General features: G+C 34.8%; 1 protein-coding gene across 8 annotated transcripts in view; it reads left to right on the forward strand.

Annotated features, from left to right (window-relative positions):
* The window catches only part of CDH18 (cadherin 18), a 488,064-nt gene that overhangs the window by 418,774 nt on the left and 51,479 nt on the right, over nucleotides 1–17,811 (forward strand). For 7 of the 8 annotated variants that reach the window (XM_036020243.1, XM_028511442.2, XM_036020244.1 and 4 more), the window contains 2 exons: nucleotides 1,376–1,629; nucleotides 13,446–13,582. In XM_036020243.1, coding sequence (XP_035876136.1) covers nucleotides 1,376–1,629; nucleotides 13,446–13,582 — 391 coding nt within the window. Of the gene's footprint in view, nucleotides 1–56; nucleotides 159–1,375; nucleotides 1,630–13,445; nucleotides 13,583–17,811 lie in introns of those variants that run through there. The other variant, XM_036020247.1, reaches the window with a different exon arrangement.

The raw sequence follows: 17,811 nt of genomic DNA on the forward strand, positions 1-17,811 counted from the left end.
ATATTGTAGTGACTCGGTCTCATCTATGGCTCCATGACTTGAGAAGTTGTCTAGGTTTTAGATTCTTAATATGGAGTTTGAAAATTAAACAATTATTTTTCCTTCTATGCAATCACCAATCTCTGGGAAGGCCAATTATCCAAGGCAATTCAGAAGAGGTAAGGAAAATAAACATCAGTAAGACTGATCTATCTATTTATAAAATTCCATAAGGATACTTTTTTTTTAATCAGCTTCTCCTTGGTCCTTAGAGTAAAGAAAAATATCTGAGTTCCTCCGTAGGGAATAATCAGTCTCTGATCTTGCCAAGAGAAAAGGTATCAGGATTGAAGTGAGTTAGTGCAAAATCAGTGGCAGACATAGGATTTAAAAAAAAATCTCTGCTTCTTCTCATTGATATTAATAAGGAAGTTCAGCATCAGTGGATACTTCACCATGGTGAAATTAAAAGGCTGGTCTCCAGATTGCACTAACGTCACCATGGAGACTTTTGGCATTGAGCTCAATTTTCTAAGTTCATAAATCTGAGCTCACTTGAGGTCACAGAGCCTATTATGTGCATCATATTTAACACTTTCTAAACATTCAGTTCTCATCTTCAAGGTACTTCCTCCTAGAAACATTACCCAGCTGCTTACATGCACCTAGGATATAAGGTTTATATTAATAATAAACACTAAAAGCTAAAAAAAATGATACAGACAAAAGACTATAATTTAAAGAATGAAGTAGATTACACCAAAATATAATAAATTAAAAAAATACATAAATGTATTACCAGTAAAGGATAAAATTACTTAAAAAGAATTAAAAAACAAAAGTGAATAAATTTTCCCTAAAATTCCAAGAGAATGTCACTGAATTGAAAACTTAAAAAAATGTATCAGATTTTAAAATGTGATACAACATTTAAAATAACAAGGTAAAAATAAGATAATGATAGATAAAAATCAATGATATAAGCCTTTAAAAGCAAAATGCAAAAAAATTCTTCTTTAGCTTTAAAATGTAACAAACTAATAGCAGTTGTTTTTAAGTTTAATAATGCAGGTTGGCTAGGAGATAGAAAAAAGTTATTTGAAGGGACTAAGAGTGAGAGTCTCCCAAAAGCAGAATTTGTTTGCCTGTGGGCAATATTTTCATACTTAGTTATCATCATCTTCATGATTGTAAAAGTCACAATTGATTTTACACTTGAGTTTCCATGATTTCTGTTTTAGGTATTATTATAAACTAACTATACAAATTGGTTTTAAAAGAAAGTAGATGGACTTAACTCTATTCATATTAGCTTATTTACAAAATGAAAATCATGCTGTTTGAAAATAATGACAGCAGTCATAACACTGGAACTGTTTTTGTTTTGCCCTCACAGCCACTGAACTATGAGAAAAAGAAGTCCTACACCCTCAACATAGAAGGAGCAAATACACATCTTGATTTTCGCTTCTCTCACCTGGGCCCTTTTAAAGATGCTACCATGCTGAAGATCATTGTCGGCGATGTGAATGAACCACCACTATTCTCCATGCCTTCCTACATCATGGAAGTCTACGAAAATGCTAAGGTTGGAACTGTGGTTGGCACAGTTTTGGCACAAGATCCCGACAGTGCTAACAGTTTAGTGAGGTATGGTATGCTTCAAAATTTTAGACATATAAATATTTTGATGGCTTCATAGTATTTAAAATTTATAAGATATACTTAAAATATGTTACTTCTAAGTCATTTTTCTATTAATGCGATTAAATTATAATACTGATTCTTTTCTTAAGCATACTAACTCTTTTTTTAAGATTTTATTTTATTTTTAGAGAGGGAGGGGAGGGAAGGAGAGAGAGAGAGAGAGAGAGAAACATCAATGTGCGGTTGCTGTGGGTCATGGCCTGCAATCCAGGCATGTGCCCTAACTGGGAATCGAACTTGCAATGCTTTGGTTCGCAGCCTGTGCTCAATCCACTGAGCTACACCAGCTAGGGCAATACTGATTCTTTAACTGAGTAATATAGCAGATGAGTTTCTGTCAAATTAAGAATATTCATAGCTATCTCCATGACCACACAGATGACTTTTTCCACGTGACTTAATTAACTGGAGAAATTTGTAGAAATATTTAATCACGAAGTAGAGAAGCTTTGGTCCCTTAGTGATATGACATATAAGCACAGTACAAGCAGGGAGGGTTTGGGAGTACTGCTTATCTTATTCCTGGATCTGTCACAATAGTTCTGTGCCTTTAGTAAATCATCTACTCTTACTTGTAAAAGAAGGACACTACTACCTCTCAGCTATTGTGAGACAGTGTGAAGCAATGTGGACAAAGTGCTGAGCAGAGTGGCCTTCACCTAGTAGTCACTCAATGAATGTCAACATGTCCAAGACTGCCGAGGATAGGGACTTGGAGACTAGACTGAAGACAGGAAGACCAGTGTGGGAGTTCTGGAGTCTGGACTGACCGGCTGTGTGACATTATACAGTCTTGCAACCTTGGAAAGTAAACTCCAAGTATATAAACAAGAAAATGATGCTGCATAAATATGATAGAATTAAATTAGAGTGACATAGAGTCCTTAGCACAGTCAGTAAGTGTTCAGTAAATATTTTGTTGTTAGTATGTCATGCAGTGATAATGCTTTTGAGAATAAAAATATTCCATGCTACTAGTTTGTAATAAAGTATTTGATAAACATCAGTAAGACTTTCTTTTCAATATTAAAAGGATAATAATGTACCTTTTATTCATTTTTTAATTATTGCATTTTTCCATTTTCATTTAGTCCCCTTATACGTCCTTCCCCCCAGCAATCATCACACTGTTGTCCATGTCCATGAGTCCTTTTTCCTTTTTGCTCAGTCCCTCCACCCCTTACCCCACCACCCCTTTAGCTGTCATCCTGTTCTCTATAAGTCTTTGTCTATTTTGCTTTTGGTTCAGTTTGTTCATTAGATTCCACATATGAGTGAAATCGTATGGTATTTGTCTTTCTCTGACTGGCTTATTTCACTTAGCATAATGTTCTCCAGGTCCACCTATGCTGTAGCAAAGGGTAAAACTTTATTCCTTTTTATGGCCAAGTAGTATTCCATTGTGTAAGTGTCCAATAGTTGTTTTATCCACTCATCCACTGATGGACACTTGGGCTACTTCCATATATTGGAGACTGTAAACAATGCTACAATGAACATAGGCGTGCTTATGTCCTTTTGAATTTGTGTTTTGCGTTCTTTCAGATATATTCCCAGAAGTAGGATCTCTGGGTCAAAAAGCAGATCCATTTTTAATTAAAAGAGGTGAAGTGGGAGGTACATTTAGTTTTAAAAGTAACATTTAAAGCACTTATCATATGTAGATATTACAACGGTCCTCATGATAAAGAAATTAACACATGCACCCATAACAGCAGCAGCTTGAATCCAGTGGAGAAGTAGACTTTAAAAAAAAACACATTATTTGATAAAGGTGATAAAGATGTCTAGGTGTGCAGGGAAAAAGTACACACAACATCTTCCAGAGAGAATGAGTTAAAGGCTGAATTGAGACTCAAAACCCAGGTTAAGGATGAGACAGGTGAAAGAAAGAAAAAGAAAATGCAGGTTTTGTCCATAAAAGGAGCTTGGGTTGCCTGTGTGAGAAGGGCAAGTCCTGAGATTGTAGAGAAACACTCCAGAGAGACCATGAAAAGGTTTTGTGCAGACACATTTGAAATTTATCCTCGCTGCAAAAATCATTGGTGGAGAGAAGTAAGGACAGACAAGTATGAGCAATTATAATCAAAGCAATGATTGGAAGGCTTGTAATTCAAAATAAGGAATAATGAATTTTTTAAATGCTATGAAGAGTGGCATATATCATCCAATAGGGTAGGCCAAAGGGGGAGAAATTGAGATCAGGCACAACCTTTTTTCACTGTTGCTCTATAGATGCCAATGTACCCCAAACACCCATTCCACACGGAACAGTGGTTCTCACCGGAGGGCAGAGTTTTCCCCTAGGAGACATTTGATGACGTCTGAAAGCATGTTTGGTTGTCACAACTGGGGGAGGAATGTTAGTTACCATCAGCTGTGGTTAAAGGCCAGGGACAGTGCTCACTACAAAAATATATCTGGTCCAAATGTCAATAGTGCTGAGGCTGAAAAACAGTGATACAGAGTTAACCAAACTGGCTGGAATGTTGATGAGCCTGGAGTGCTGATTTCCTGTGAAAACAGATTTAAAAAAACACTTTTGGAAAATGCATACCCATATGTACCTTTTACATGATGTGCAGTCATGTAATATTTCAACTTATGGATTGTATTTAATAAAATTAACTATTTACATGTATAACATATAAATAATTGCCTCAGTAATTGTTCCATATTATTGAGAGCATTAATTGAACACCCATCATTTAAATACATTTTCCTATTTGTTGGGATGCAAAGATGATTTGTGTATTGTCTCCAAACGCTAATACTGAGAAGCACAAATCTATTAGCATATGCATTATTCTTTCTCCCTTGTTTTGGTTTGACAACTAAAACAAATCCTTCTAAAGCTACCTTAAAATAATTAGTTAGATTCCATAGCTGCTGTTTCAGTGTATAATTTACATAATATTATTCTTGATTCCAATAAAAATGTGTCATTCACAGGGGCCTGTAGGTGCAAACACTGAATAAAAAACAGAAAACATTACCAAATACAAAAGAAGCCTTATACTTTCACCTTTCTCAGGGACCAAACATTGGTACTAATTAAGGAAAAGCACATTGAAAAGATGTATTTTGCAGTGTGCCCTGAAATTCAATTAACTCCAAGTTTGTAGAATTGATAATGAAAGGGAGTTTGAATCTTGCAGGCATTTGTGAAAAGCTTTCTGACTTCAGTCTTTTGTATTTCAATTTTCTAAAATATTACTGACTCTTCAGATTTCTAAGAGCGTACTGTGCCTAGCTTTTGTCTCTTGCAATTCCAAACAAGAATGTGCAATTGGCAGCAATATAATCACCAGAATTTTAAAAAGCAAAATCAGAACCAGGCTATTTACCTGCAATGAAGAACCCTTGATTTAAACAGGCTGTGCTCACTTGCTGGCATGCTGCAAATGGAATTTGGAATCTCCCAAATAGCTACCGCCGGATGAACAATCTTATGTTGGACATGAAAAGCTAGAGAGTTTCTGGAAATGTCATCTTATATCATGTGACCATAAAAATGAGTGACCATTCATGCCTTGCCATCTGTGAGCTAGAGGCTTTATATGGCATGCCAAAAATTACCTTATAACAACCCTAAAGGGTCTGTATTGTTAGTGCTATTCTACAGATGAAGAAAGTAAGGCTCAAGAAGTTAAGTAATTTGGCCAAGTTTACATAGTGGAAAATAATTGAAATCCAACTTTCCTTTACTCCAAAAACCCTTTTGTTGTTGTTGTTGTTTTGTTTTTTACTCTATTCTTTTTTAAAATTTCATTTACTTATTTTTAGAGAGAGGGGAAAGGAGGGAGAAAGTGAGAGACAGAAACATCAATGTGTGGTTGCCTCTTGTGTGCCCCCTACTGGGGACCTGGCCCGAAACCCAGGCACATGCCCTTACTGGGAATCGAACCGGCAACTGTTTGGTTCATAGTCCAGCACTCAATCCATTGAGTCACACCAGCCAGGGCTGTTTGTTTGTTTTTAAGACCACAATACCAGGCCTCTTATATATTTTAGCAACTACTACTAATATAATAATAACCATAAACGACTGCATTTATAGAAGTCAACATCACAAAGTAGGAAACAGATGGATGTTTTGCAGGGTTGGAAAGCCATTTATTAACGCCAGGACCTGCATACATTTCATACACTGGAAAAAAAGAAGATGCTCAAAACAGTCAAGTCTCCTTTTATACTACAACATACAGTAGTAAATACAATACCAAGGCATACAGTACTTGATTTAGTACAATACAAGGGAATTATTAGTGTCTTTTATTAACAATTTATCATAGGATGAAGAGCTTTAGTGAGAATATATATATTCTACCATAGTAACTTTTTTCCTCTCCAATATATAATCTGGATTTATCTATGTATTTGCTTATTGTTAACATTTTAATATTTTCTTTGTATAATAACTTCCAAACAATTTCAGGAAAATAAACACTGTGCTTAAGTGTTTCAAACGTTCAACATGATAACCATTTAGGAAACAATAAGCCATTTATACATATGCTAACATAAAAAATAACACTTTGATTAGAGTTGGAAATATCTGTCAAATTAAAAAAACAATTTAAAAATATCTTTTTTAAAAAGTTGCAAAGAATTAGAAGTGTTTACTCAGCCTATGTTGAGTTTAATTGCAGCCTCAGTGGGCAAATGTCCCTTGTATAATCACTGCATCCTCATTAGTATGTTTTTTTGTCTTATGCTTCTCTGAAATTTTCATCTAGCTCCTGATGAGATGGAGTTAGAAACACCACATTAAGGTGAATGTTATAACAACAAAATTAAGAGGTATTTAAGAATAATAACAAGGTTATATTGAAAAGTTGAAGAGTAAAAAGGAGAAACTAATTGTGAAGGTTGAATGCAGACTTTAAACTTTAGAAAACAATATAACCAGAAACTGTATCAAAATATATTCATGTTGAAGATGCCATTTGATGTGGTTTTTATTCTACAGATCAAATTTGCTTATAAAATTTTATCTTACTGAACATGAGGTGTAGCTTAATTGGACACTTAAAACAGCAAGCCTAAATTCTGATATACCCAGATCAAAACTTTCATAGTCTTCTGGTACAAAGGAGCCAACTCATTAGGGATATTTAATACTAATCAAGTAAAGACAGGGAGAAAGCAGGCTCCTACTTAAAACAAGAAGAAGTCTTTGTCTGTAACTTGTGTTTTATTATTGTATCACATCCCATACAGCCAAGTTGGCATATTTACATTGACTAAGAACTGTACTTCTGTCATGGGAACATGACGTTTGAGAATGCAAAGAAACCTAAACATGACTGAGACAACCCTGTTTTCACACAGATGGAGACATCTAAAAACTGGGGCCAAATGGCTGCAGGTCACGCAGCTACTAATTATAGAGACTGGATAAGACTATGGTCACTTTCTAGGTTTTAATAAAGATACAGAAAACCTCTAATTTTTCCCCATTTTTTGACTCAAATTTATCTAACAGCTTAGCACATAGTGGTAACCTCCCCAAATTTCAGTCCTGACCCCAGAGAGAGAACTTATTTCCTGGACAAGCTGGTGTAATTTGCTCAATGAGCCCTAGAATGAATAGCCCCATTTAGCAACATTCTATCAGTCTACCAACTGGAGACTAAAACATCTTGATGGCTTTCATGTAAATAATTCAAAGAAATAAAAAATGCTTTAAATGGTTTCATAGCATTTCTAGAGCTCAGGATTATTAGATATCTGATATTTTAGTAACTTGGGGGAATAATTAAAGAAGAGGAAACATCATTCCCTGTGCAGGGGTTGTACTTCTATTAGATCCTCTTGTTACTACACTGGACCATTTTTGCTCAGAAAATCAAAAAAGCTTTCCAAAATATCTATGTCCTCTGTGTGCTGCCCATAGTATGAAGCACTCTACACTATTTATCAAATGACGAGATCCTTATGTTACTTTTTTTTTTTTGAAAAATTATATTCCAGATAAATGACTTGTGGGAAAAATTATATCTCAAAAGTTAATGAAGAGAACCTTAAATTTTTAGTGAGTCTGAGTTATACTGCAGGTATGATTCTTTGTTGTTGTTGTTGTTAGAGATAAGGCCAAGCTGCTCAAGTATCCCCCAGGGTGTATATTGATTAAACTTGATCCCATCTATTCATCAAAATCAGTCAGACTTACAAAAACAGCTGTTTGGGAGGTGAATTCTCAGGTAAGTCTGCTTCACGGCTCACGTTCTGTGTCCGCAAGTGTCTAAGTGTGATAACGGAGAAATCTCCCGTACTTGAAGCCAACTGATGTTTTTCCAAGTAAGTCACTGTAAACATAGGTTTTCATTGCATAAGTTTTCAATTAATTTCTTATGGTGTAGTGGGCAAACTATAATCAAAGTAATGAGAGCTTTTGAGGACTGACATTTTGTTATTAAAATGAAAAATTACTTTTTCAATGCACTTTGACATGGCTATTAATTTTCTTGAGTCCATGCCTGTATAATCAAAGAGAAATTGAGTGCCAAGTGATGAAGTGGATAATTTGTTTAAAGTAGCTTCTCTTGAAAAAATACTTGAGTAAAGTTAATCACGACTAAGAGCGACTGTTTGGGGTTGTCATAACTTCTTTTTCTATTTGTTGACCCACACATTCCAATTTGAATATTGACCGTTTATCTTACTTCAATGTAATGCATTTCCTTTTCACTTTTTTCATTGAATTAATATGAACATAGTTATTTTCTGACCACTGATCCCATCAGTTTACAAATACTTTATTTTCTTATTTTGCTTACTTGTTTCCCTAACTAAATCTATATCTAAATAATTCTCAGGTTTTGCTGTTTCTTCTCTTTTCAATATTTTTCCTTCTTTGTACTCCCTCCAAATAAATATTCCTTGAATGAATATACAAACCCTCAAATATTATCTACTTTTTAAAAAAAGCTTATAAATATTATATAATAAGCCTAGATCATATTTTAATTTTTTACACTATGAGCCCCTTGATGTTGGATAACCTTCTCCATCCCTCTGTCTCAGTTTTCTCCTCTGTAAAATGGGAGATAAATAGTAAGAACCTCACACAGTTGTTTTGAGTACATAATGAAGTAATATTTAGAAAACACTTAAAGTGCTATGCAGTCCATTGTAAGTACTCTGTAATGTGAGCTTTTGTAAATAACTGACTCACTCGTGTGTGTGTGTGCGTGTGTGCACGTGCACACGCACACGCACACTCCCTCCCTGTTTCATACATTGCCCCATATGGTCTGTATTAAGGAGGAAAGCAGAATTTGAAGAATATCTTTAAACATCTTGTCCACTTGTATATACTCTAGCTTTGATTTATACTGGCTTATTTTTGAAAGCTATGACTAGAATATAAAAATTTCTCAAAACTCTAATCTTTCACATTTTACCATTAATCTAAATTTAGATCCTATATCACCTAGGCAAGAGATTACTAGACATTATATTTGCAAAATATCAAATGTGTATGTAATTTACAATACAAATGACATGTATATAAATATCAACTCATAAATTATTAAGATGTATTTACTTCTGGAAGGTTTGTAAAGAGAAATAAATAGATGTTATTATGAAAATTACTTGGAAGTTACCTACTGAGAATACTGTTATCCATTTTTTATTATTTGATAAACAGCTTAATGGAGCTTTGTCACTTAATTTTAAAGTTAGCATTAAATTTTTCTACATTTAACCTCTGAATGCATTTTGAATTGTTTCTTTTTTTCTAACATTTCTGTTTTACCTTTTTCTGAGTTTTTATTTCTATTGCTAGGCACAAATCCAAGGGTAGTTAAGCAGAACTATTTAGTTCTCCTTGAGCTGAAATTTAGTTGCAACTCCATGAATAAGACTCTGGATCCAAACATAGCTGATATCGAGCCCTTATGTTGTAGATTTTTCAGTGGTGTTAGGTTGCAAAGAAAATTAAGAATTAAATAACATGAGTTTGAGGAGACATGCCTAGCATTATACTTGCTGTTTTTAAAATATTTAAACATAGGTTTTATTTTCAAATTCAAATAAAATGTGTATTCTAAAAGCATTTAACCACTAATACCATCATTTACATTAGAAAGCTTCATGTAAAATGTCTAAAAGGGATTACTCTGATAAAAAAAAGAACTATGCATTTTGATATTCTTAATTCAGCTTACAAACAGAAGAAATACCCATTTTCTCTCAGATTGACAATTCTGAAGTGATCGGATTTCTAAAACGAGGCATGTTCCGGCACATTTCATAGGGGTGTGTTGATAGAAACAATCTGAGTTTTGCTAATAGTCATTGCAGGAAACTTTAAGGCTGAACAGTAAGTTTCCATTTCAGGTCCAACTTTCAGATGCAGAAACTGCTGTCCGCTAAAGTACCCCCACATGGAAAGTTTCTGGAAGACAGGTTAATAGTACCTAGCTTTAGATAATAAAAGAGGGCACAAAAGTAGGTTTACATTTGTGAGCACACTAAACATAGAATTTATTCTTATGCTATTATGTATTTATTATGTGTTATTTTTTATTATTACTAGCCTACTTTTTCGCAACCTTGTGTAATTGCCAATGGATTACATTGTAAAGGATGCTACCCTCTTTTATTTAACCAAACTTCTCACACATCTGAAGCAGTTTAGCTCATTAGTTTAGCATTGGGCCTCTGTGTTAGAGGTTTTAGGAGAAAGATTTTTTGTGATATGAACTCAAGTCAAAGAAAGTAAAAGAGTGTCAGTGTGCCTTGGCTTAAGGTTTGGGAAAGCCCAGTGGCACTTCTCTTTGCCAGTATTCTGTAATGTCTGAATCTGTTGTTTCTTCTCTGAAACAGATTTGCTCTATACTTAAAATTCTTGTTCCCATTGCTTTTTCAATGGAAGAAAAACTGAACTTCCTTCAATTAACACGAAGCTGCTATAGGACAATCAATGCACAACAGTCAATTTCTTGTTTGGATCACACAGATACAAGTGATGTATTCTGTTTATTCCTACGTGTTCTTTTCACTAAATGAGCTCCTAGATTTTAGTGGAATGCTCTGTAGTCTCAATCTGCCTGGTAATTTTTATATCTTCTGCCAGGTTGTTACAAGGTTTCACACTTTAGCAATCTATTCCATGTATCTTGTTAACACATTATGGCTATGAGAGACATGGGATTGTATTTCAATTATACTCTGTTCCAGGAAGTAAGATGAATTTTGTGGTATTGCCAATACCACAATTACCTTTTCAATATGTTTACCCAACTTCTGAGATCTCCCCTGTGCTAAAATGGAAGAAGTATCTCCATTACTTTCAATAAAATCCTTGTATTTGTCTTCTGGAACCCAATTCTACACATCTTTTTGCATATTTTATTATTTCAAAGTGATCATTTCCCTCAGAAAGGTTAGTTTTTAATATGTTCCTTAGCAGAAAAAAATATTTGGCTGAACTCACTTCTCTAATGACATAGGCGTCATTTTTCTAGTCTTTATTTCAGGTAACGATGTCCACCCAAGTGTCATGGCTTATGGGCTTCATGTTTTCACATTCAACTTGCTCTTGAATTCACTGTACGAAAACTCCCATCCTTTCATGTTTTACTGAAAATTTTCTTCTCAAACTAACCAATCATGCCCATCCCTTACTAACCTCACTCAACACCCTTCACCACAGCTGCCCACTTACCTCACTTCTTTCTTGTCCTCTCCGCCCTTCACTCTTCCAGTTCTTCTCCTCCTTAAGCTGTTTCTCTCTGTTGATTAGCATTTTAGACTCAGAAGTTTAGGTTCTGTAGTGTTCAACTCTTTTACCCCTTTCTTCTTACAGTTCTCTCCCAAATGGGACTACACAAGCCACATTACCTTAAATGTATGCTCATATATCTCAAATATATATTTTCTATTCAGAAAGCACATTTGGAATTCACACTCAAATCTAATTATCTGCTTTTTATTGCACATGCTTATCTAATTGATATCTAAGGCATAATGTGTCAAAATGATTCTCCCAAATTATTTTTCTCCCAAAAAGGTTTTTTTTCCTGCCTCTTTATCCAGCTCAGTAAATGGACTTATTAATACATAGCAGACGAAACACACACAGACTGAGTTATTTGTAATTTCTACTCTTTACCACTGTCATTTCAACAAGAAGCTCTATGGGATATGTCTGATGTGTAGCCTTATTTTGTGCATTTGTTTCCATTTCCTTATTTTTCCCACCTTTGTCCAAAAAGGTATAATTTCTTTTTGGAATTGTTTTTGACTTTTTGACAATACAAAAAATAGAAGTTGTCACTGTGATTATTTTCAGAACATAGATTATAATTTTATTTGTTTAAAATTGTTCCCATTGCCTTTTTTAAAAAGTAAAAACTCCTTACCATATGCTACAAGCTTTCTTGTACTATCGTCCATCCATCCGCCTCATTCCCTCTTCTGGATACAGTGAAACATACATGGATACATGAAACATACATTTAAAGCAAATTGGGCTTTTTCTTTAAGTTGGATCTTTTCACTTCGGTTTTCTAAATTCAAATTTTCTTCCCTTGGCACTTTTCACATAATAGTTCACTTTTTTTTTCAGGTCTAGACTAAATGTTACTTAAGGTGAGACCGATGAAAAAGGAAGTATTAGAGATTAAAAGAGAGAAGTTTTTTGTCCTTAAATAGTCCCAGAAATGGTTTGAAACATTTCTAGAACATATGATAGTTTACTATATTATTTATTTGTGTTTATATTAATTAACTATTGTTGAATAATATAAAAATAACAAAACTCAGGGGTTAAAAACATTATATATATATTCTCCAAAATGTATGCACCTGTGAGTTAGCTCAGTTGAGGACAGCTGTACTCGGCTGGCTCTTGTTTGCTGGCTCTGTGTATCTCTAGTGCATTCAATTGTGCATCCACCGATTTTCTCGGCACTTCTACTCTGTGCTGGGATCCCGAACTGGGACAGCTCTGGCCATGTGTCTCTCATCTTCCTTCTGGGACTAATAGATAAATGTGTGCTTCTTATGGTGGTGGCATAGCATAAGAGGAAACATACATAGTCTCATGAAATCTAAATGCAAATATGGTATCAACACCTTTGCTTCCAAGTCATTCTATTGCCAAAGTAAGCTGGAGGCCACTCCTAGTGTGAGAAACCTGCCAAATTGCATGAATCAGAGAGGACAAATGTGTGGCCAGTAATGCAGCCTAACCTCCCATTTAATTCATTTCCCAATCTTTGGCTAAAAAAGGTTGCTTGCTAGGAGATGGACATACAATGGTAATTAATTGAAATACTTTTTTTCATTTTATATTTATTTTAAACCTCGGCTATAATGAAATTCTAATATAAATTAATCTCTGACATCACCTTCTACCCTAAAACGTTTGACCATGTAGCCACAAGAAATTTCATTATACATTGATTTTTTTCTTCTATTGTACTATAGATTTCTTAAACATCATTGTTTTATTTTTCTCTTATTAATCACTGTATTTTTACTGTCTACTATTTATGGAATTTGGTAGGTATTTTTAAATTAATAATTAAACCAGGCATAACATTAAGGACAAACTGAAATAAAAAATGATGTCAGTTCTATGGAAATACAAAGTTTCCAGTCAAACCTTAAGGGCCAAATATAGAAATGAAATATATACATTTAAATATTTGAATATGTTTAATTTAATACTTCCCTTGCTTGAGTGTTATATTTTTATTATAACATCAAATTAAAAAAGATTTCTTTATTTTCTTACCTAGATATTTCATTGACTACAATGATGAAGATGACAGATTTTTCAACATTGATGCCAATACTGGGTCTATTAAGACCACAAAGGTTCTTGATAGAGAAGAAACTCCATGGTACAATATCACAGTGGCTGCTTCAGAAAATGGTAAATGACCTGACTTTATGTATTATAGGAAAATATGTCACTTTTTATACGACAAGATTTATACTGAGATTTTCTCATAAGCAGGTATCTTACCAGTTTTACGTTTCATGGTAGGATCTAAGAGAGTGCACAGAATGTATTAGATACAATTTTACTCATTGTCGGATACAGTGAATAAATCGTTGACCATTCTCCTTACTTTAATCCTGGCATCGGGGTAAACAATGGGCATCATGGACACTTAGTCCTCATGCCTGAGTCCAAGTATCTGGTTCTCCGAATGGTGGCACTTGCTCCATCAGGAACTCGTGCCTCACTTAGCATGAAGTCACCAAGGGGCTACAAAAATGGTACTACACACATGTCAGTTTAGAGGGAAAATAAATGAAAATTTATCCTTCTTCTTGAATAATTTTCTCAGTGCAATACTCCTCCTCAAGCTTTTATTAACATTAAGAAAACTTACAGTAAAAGAATTACTCTTGGAATTTCCATGGGCAGGTCTAATACCTCTTTAGGCAAGTTCATGAGTTGCTGCTGAGGGAGATTCATGCATGCTCTTTCCCCCCAAGTAATGCATTGTGGTTAACACCTACATTCAGGAAAAAAAAAACATAAATATCAATAATTGCCTGTGAGTTTAAAAAGTGGTATATGACTGTGGTCAAGTAAAATTAGAATAAAACAAAGAAAATTGATCTATTGTCATAACAATGAAGTTTTTCTTTACATATTAAGCAATAAACCAAAGTGTATATCACCCTAAACATAGAATCGTTTACAGACATTATATATACATTTAGAAAGGATTTCTAGGTACTCGTGAAAGAACTACATGTATATTGGAAGTCAAGAACACTCACGGTAGAAGAAAGTGCTATGTAAGGTGAAATGATGCTCTCTCTTTCTTTGGCCCTCAGAGGGCTGCCCCTGCACGTGCCCATCCCAGGAGGTCACTAATCTAGATCAGCGATTTTCTCTAGACCGGCCATTTCCAACCTTTTTCCATCTCACAGCACATATAAACTAATTACTAAAATTTTATGACACACCAAAAATACATGTTATATATTTTGCCAATCTAACGAAAAAGGTATAATTTTGATTCTTTCAAAATGCATGGCTATTGCTGTGTTGGCTGTTGCCATTTTTTTTTTTTTATTTGACAATCTAAGGGAAAAGAGGTCAGTGTCCCTGACTAAATAGTCAGGTATTCCGTCTTTTAAAAAATCTTGCAGCACACCAGTGTGCCCAGCACACCAGCTGAAAATCACTACTGTAGATGTTTTAGTCTGTTCAGGCTGCATAACATCAGCTGGGTGCTTTGAATGACAACCACTTATTTCTCACAGTTCTGGAGGCTAGGAAGGCCAAGGTCAAGATGCTGGCACATTTGGGGTCTGGTTGAGGGCCTGCATCCTGTTTCATCCGTGCCTGCCTTCTAGGGGTGTCTTCCCAGGACATGAAGACACCCTTCTGCCTTCTACGGGTGTCTTATTGTCGAGACTCCAGTTCTCTGGGGTCTCAACAATAAGAGCACTAATTCCATTCACAAGGCTTCCTCCTTTATTCCCTCATCATCCCCCAAAGTCCTTGCCTCCTATTATTATCAAGTGGGGGGTAGATCTCAACATATGAATTTTGAGAGGACATAAACAATTAGTCTGTAGCAACACATTTACTTATTATTGGCATTTCATATTTTAAAAAGAAGTATATAATGTGTGGTCCTTTGTGATTGGCTTATTTCATTTAGCATAATGTTTTTCAGAGTTTATCCATGTCACAGCATGCATCATTAATTCATTTTTCTTTTTGCTAAAAAATATTCCATTGTATAGATATACCACATTTTATTTATCCATTCATAACTTGAATAGACATTTGTGTTTTTCCCACTTTTTGCCTAATATGAAAAAAGATGCTATGACTACGAATGTGGATGTTTTTGTGCAGACATGCATTAAATTCTCTTGGGAAGCCCTGGGCAGTGTGGCTCAGTTGGTTGGGCTGTGGCCTGCACGGCAAAAGGCTGCCGGTTCCGTTCCCTGTTGGGACATGTGCAGGAGGCAACTGATCCGTGTTTCGCTCTCACATCGAAGTTTCTCTCACTCTCTTTCTCCCTCCCTTCCTCTCTCTCTAAAATCAATAAGCACGCCCTCCGATGACGTTACAAAAATAAATTTAGAAAAAGATTGTGCAGTTGTTTTTGAAGAGGCTTCATGTACAGAATATGGAAGAGGAGTATCCTTGAAGAGGATGTTTGTCAGACACAATAGGAGCTTATTTTAAAATAACTTGAAGTCTAACTCCGGAGGTATTTTGTTCAGAAACCGTACATGAGATTGCTCTAAATTTTGCCTCAGCTCAAATATTTGTATCAAGTAGAAACTATTTTATGACTATACATGAGTTCAAGGACATCATAAAAATTATGTGCAATCTTCACCAAAGGAAATGCCCATGTTTACTAGAGTAGTGTCACAAATATATACTTACTAAGTTTTTTTTAATACTATTTGCTAGTACTTCAAATGGGAAATGTGTTAATACATATCTATCTAAGTAAAAGAGTACAGTAAACTGTAACATCCTGAATTTTATGCATGGTAATAAAAAACCTTAGAGACACCTCAATGAGCAATAATAAAATGTAAATTAATCCCAATCATAGACAAGTATAGAGAATGAGCAGTAGTTAAGATTTTATAGCCATGCTGTAAGACTATGTTTAGAAACCTGCACATTCCTGAACTGATTGCTTAGCCTGAGTGCCTGTTAAAGACTGCTGGAGGTTCTTCTGTATATGATTGTTTGAAAGTTTTAACCTCAACATCAGCCACGTTATCAGAGTATTTTCTAGTATATCTTTTTTTGGAAATGCATTTAATATTTTTTTTCAGGGCAAATTTTTAAAAAGCATTATGTGGTAGAACAGTTTTAGGTTCACAGCAAAACTGAGAGGAAGGTACAGAGATTGACCATATACCCTCTGCCCTGCACATGCTTAGCACTCTCCACTATCAACAAACCCCACCAGGAGACACACCTGTTATAACCAATAAACCTACATGAACACATCACAATCACCTAAAGTCTATCGTTTAACTTTGTGTTAACTCTTGGTGTTTTATGAGTTTGAAGAAATGTATAATGGCATGTATTCATCTTTAGAGTACCATACAGGGTATTTTTCTCTTCACTAAAAATCTTCTGTGCTCTGTGTTTTTACGTCTCTCCACTCTGACCCTGGTAACCACTGATCTTTTTATTGGTTCCATAATTTTGCCTTCTCCAGAAAAATCATATAGTGGGAAACATAGAGTATTTGGATTTTTCAAATTGATTTTTTTTCACTCAGTTATATACATTTAAGTTTCCTCCATGTATTTTCATGGCTGGATAACCCAACTGTTTTTAGCACTCAATAATAGTCCTTTGTCTGGATGTACCACAGTATATTAATTTCCCCATTGAAGGGCATCTTGATAGCTTCCAAATTTCAGCACTGATAAATAAAGCTGCCATAAACCTTCATGTGTGGGTTTTTGTGTGAAAGAAGGTTCAGGCTCCTTTGTATCAAGGAGTACCATTGCTGCATCTTGCCATCCACACACATTTCAGTCATGGATTCTAGAAAAGGCTGGGCTGTTTCAATAATTTTGTAATCCTTTACTCTCTCAATGCCCTCTACTTATTTTGTTTGGCTTTACAAGTAGCTCTGTACTTTTAATAACTATTTTAAATCTCTCAACATCCATGAAATCTTCCTCAAACTCTCGGCCAAATCTTACTGCTCCTTTCTTTCTATGCTCCAACTTCATTCAGGCCTTAAATATCCTCTTATCACTTATTAGTCTTAACATATACTACCTGTTACATTTTATGATAGTATTTTCTATCTCTACTAGATTTTGAACATCTCAAGTATAAGAATAAGGTCTGTTTTATCATTGGTTAATCCTAGAATTCCCAAATATTTAGCTATTTTCCTGTATAAAACTTGGTTAACAAAATTTTGTTACATACATGAATATTCCTTGCCCCTCATTTCTCCACCTTAACCTGCCCGACCAATTTATCACGCTCTATACAATTCAGTGGCCACTCAGCTATATATTTCTCATTTCCTTAAAATGACTTGTTTCTTATTTTTCTGTACATTGAATGCAAGAATTGAATTTCACCTGATCAATACACCACATGGTGACTATACCGTTCATTGCTTG

Source organism: Phyllostomus discolor, chromosome 3, assembly GCF_004126475.2.
Source record: "Phyllostomus discolor isolate MPI-MPIP mPhyDis1 chromosome 3, mPhyDis1.pri.v3, whole genome shotgun sequence".
Lineage (NCBI taxonomy): Eukaryota > Metazoa > Chordata > Mammalia > Chiroptera > Phyllostomidae > Phyllostomus > Phyllostomus discolor.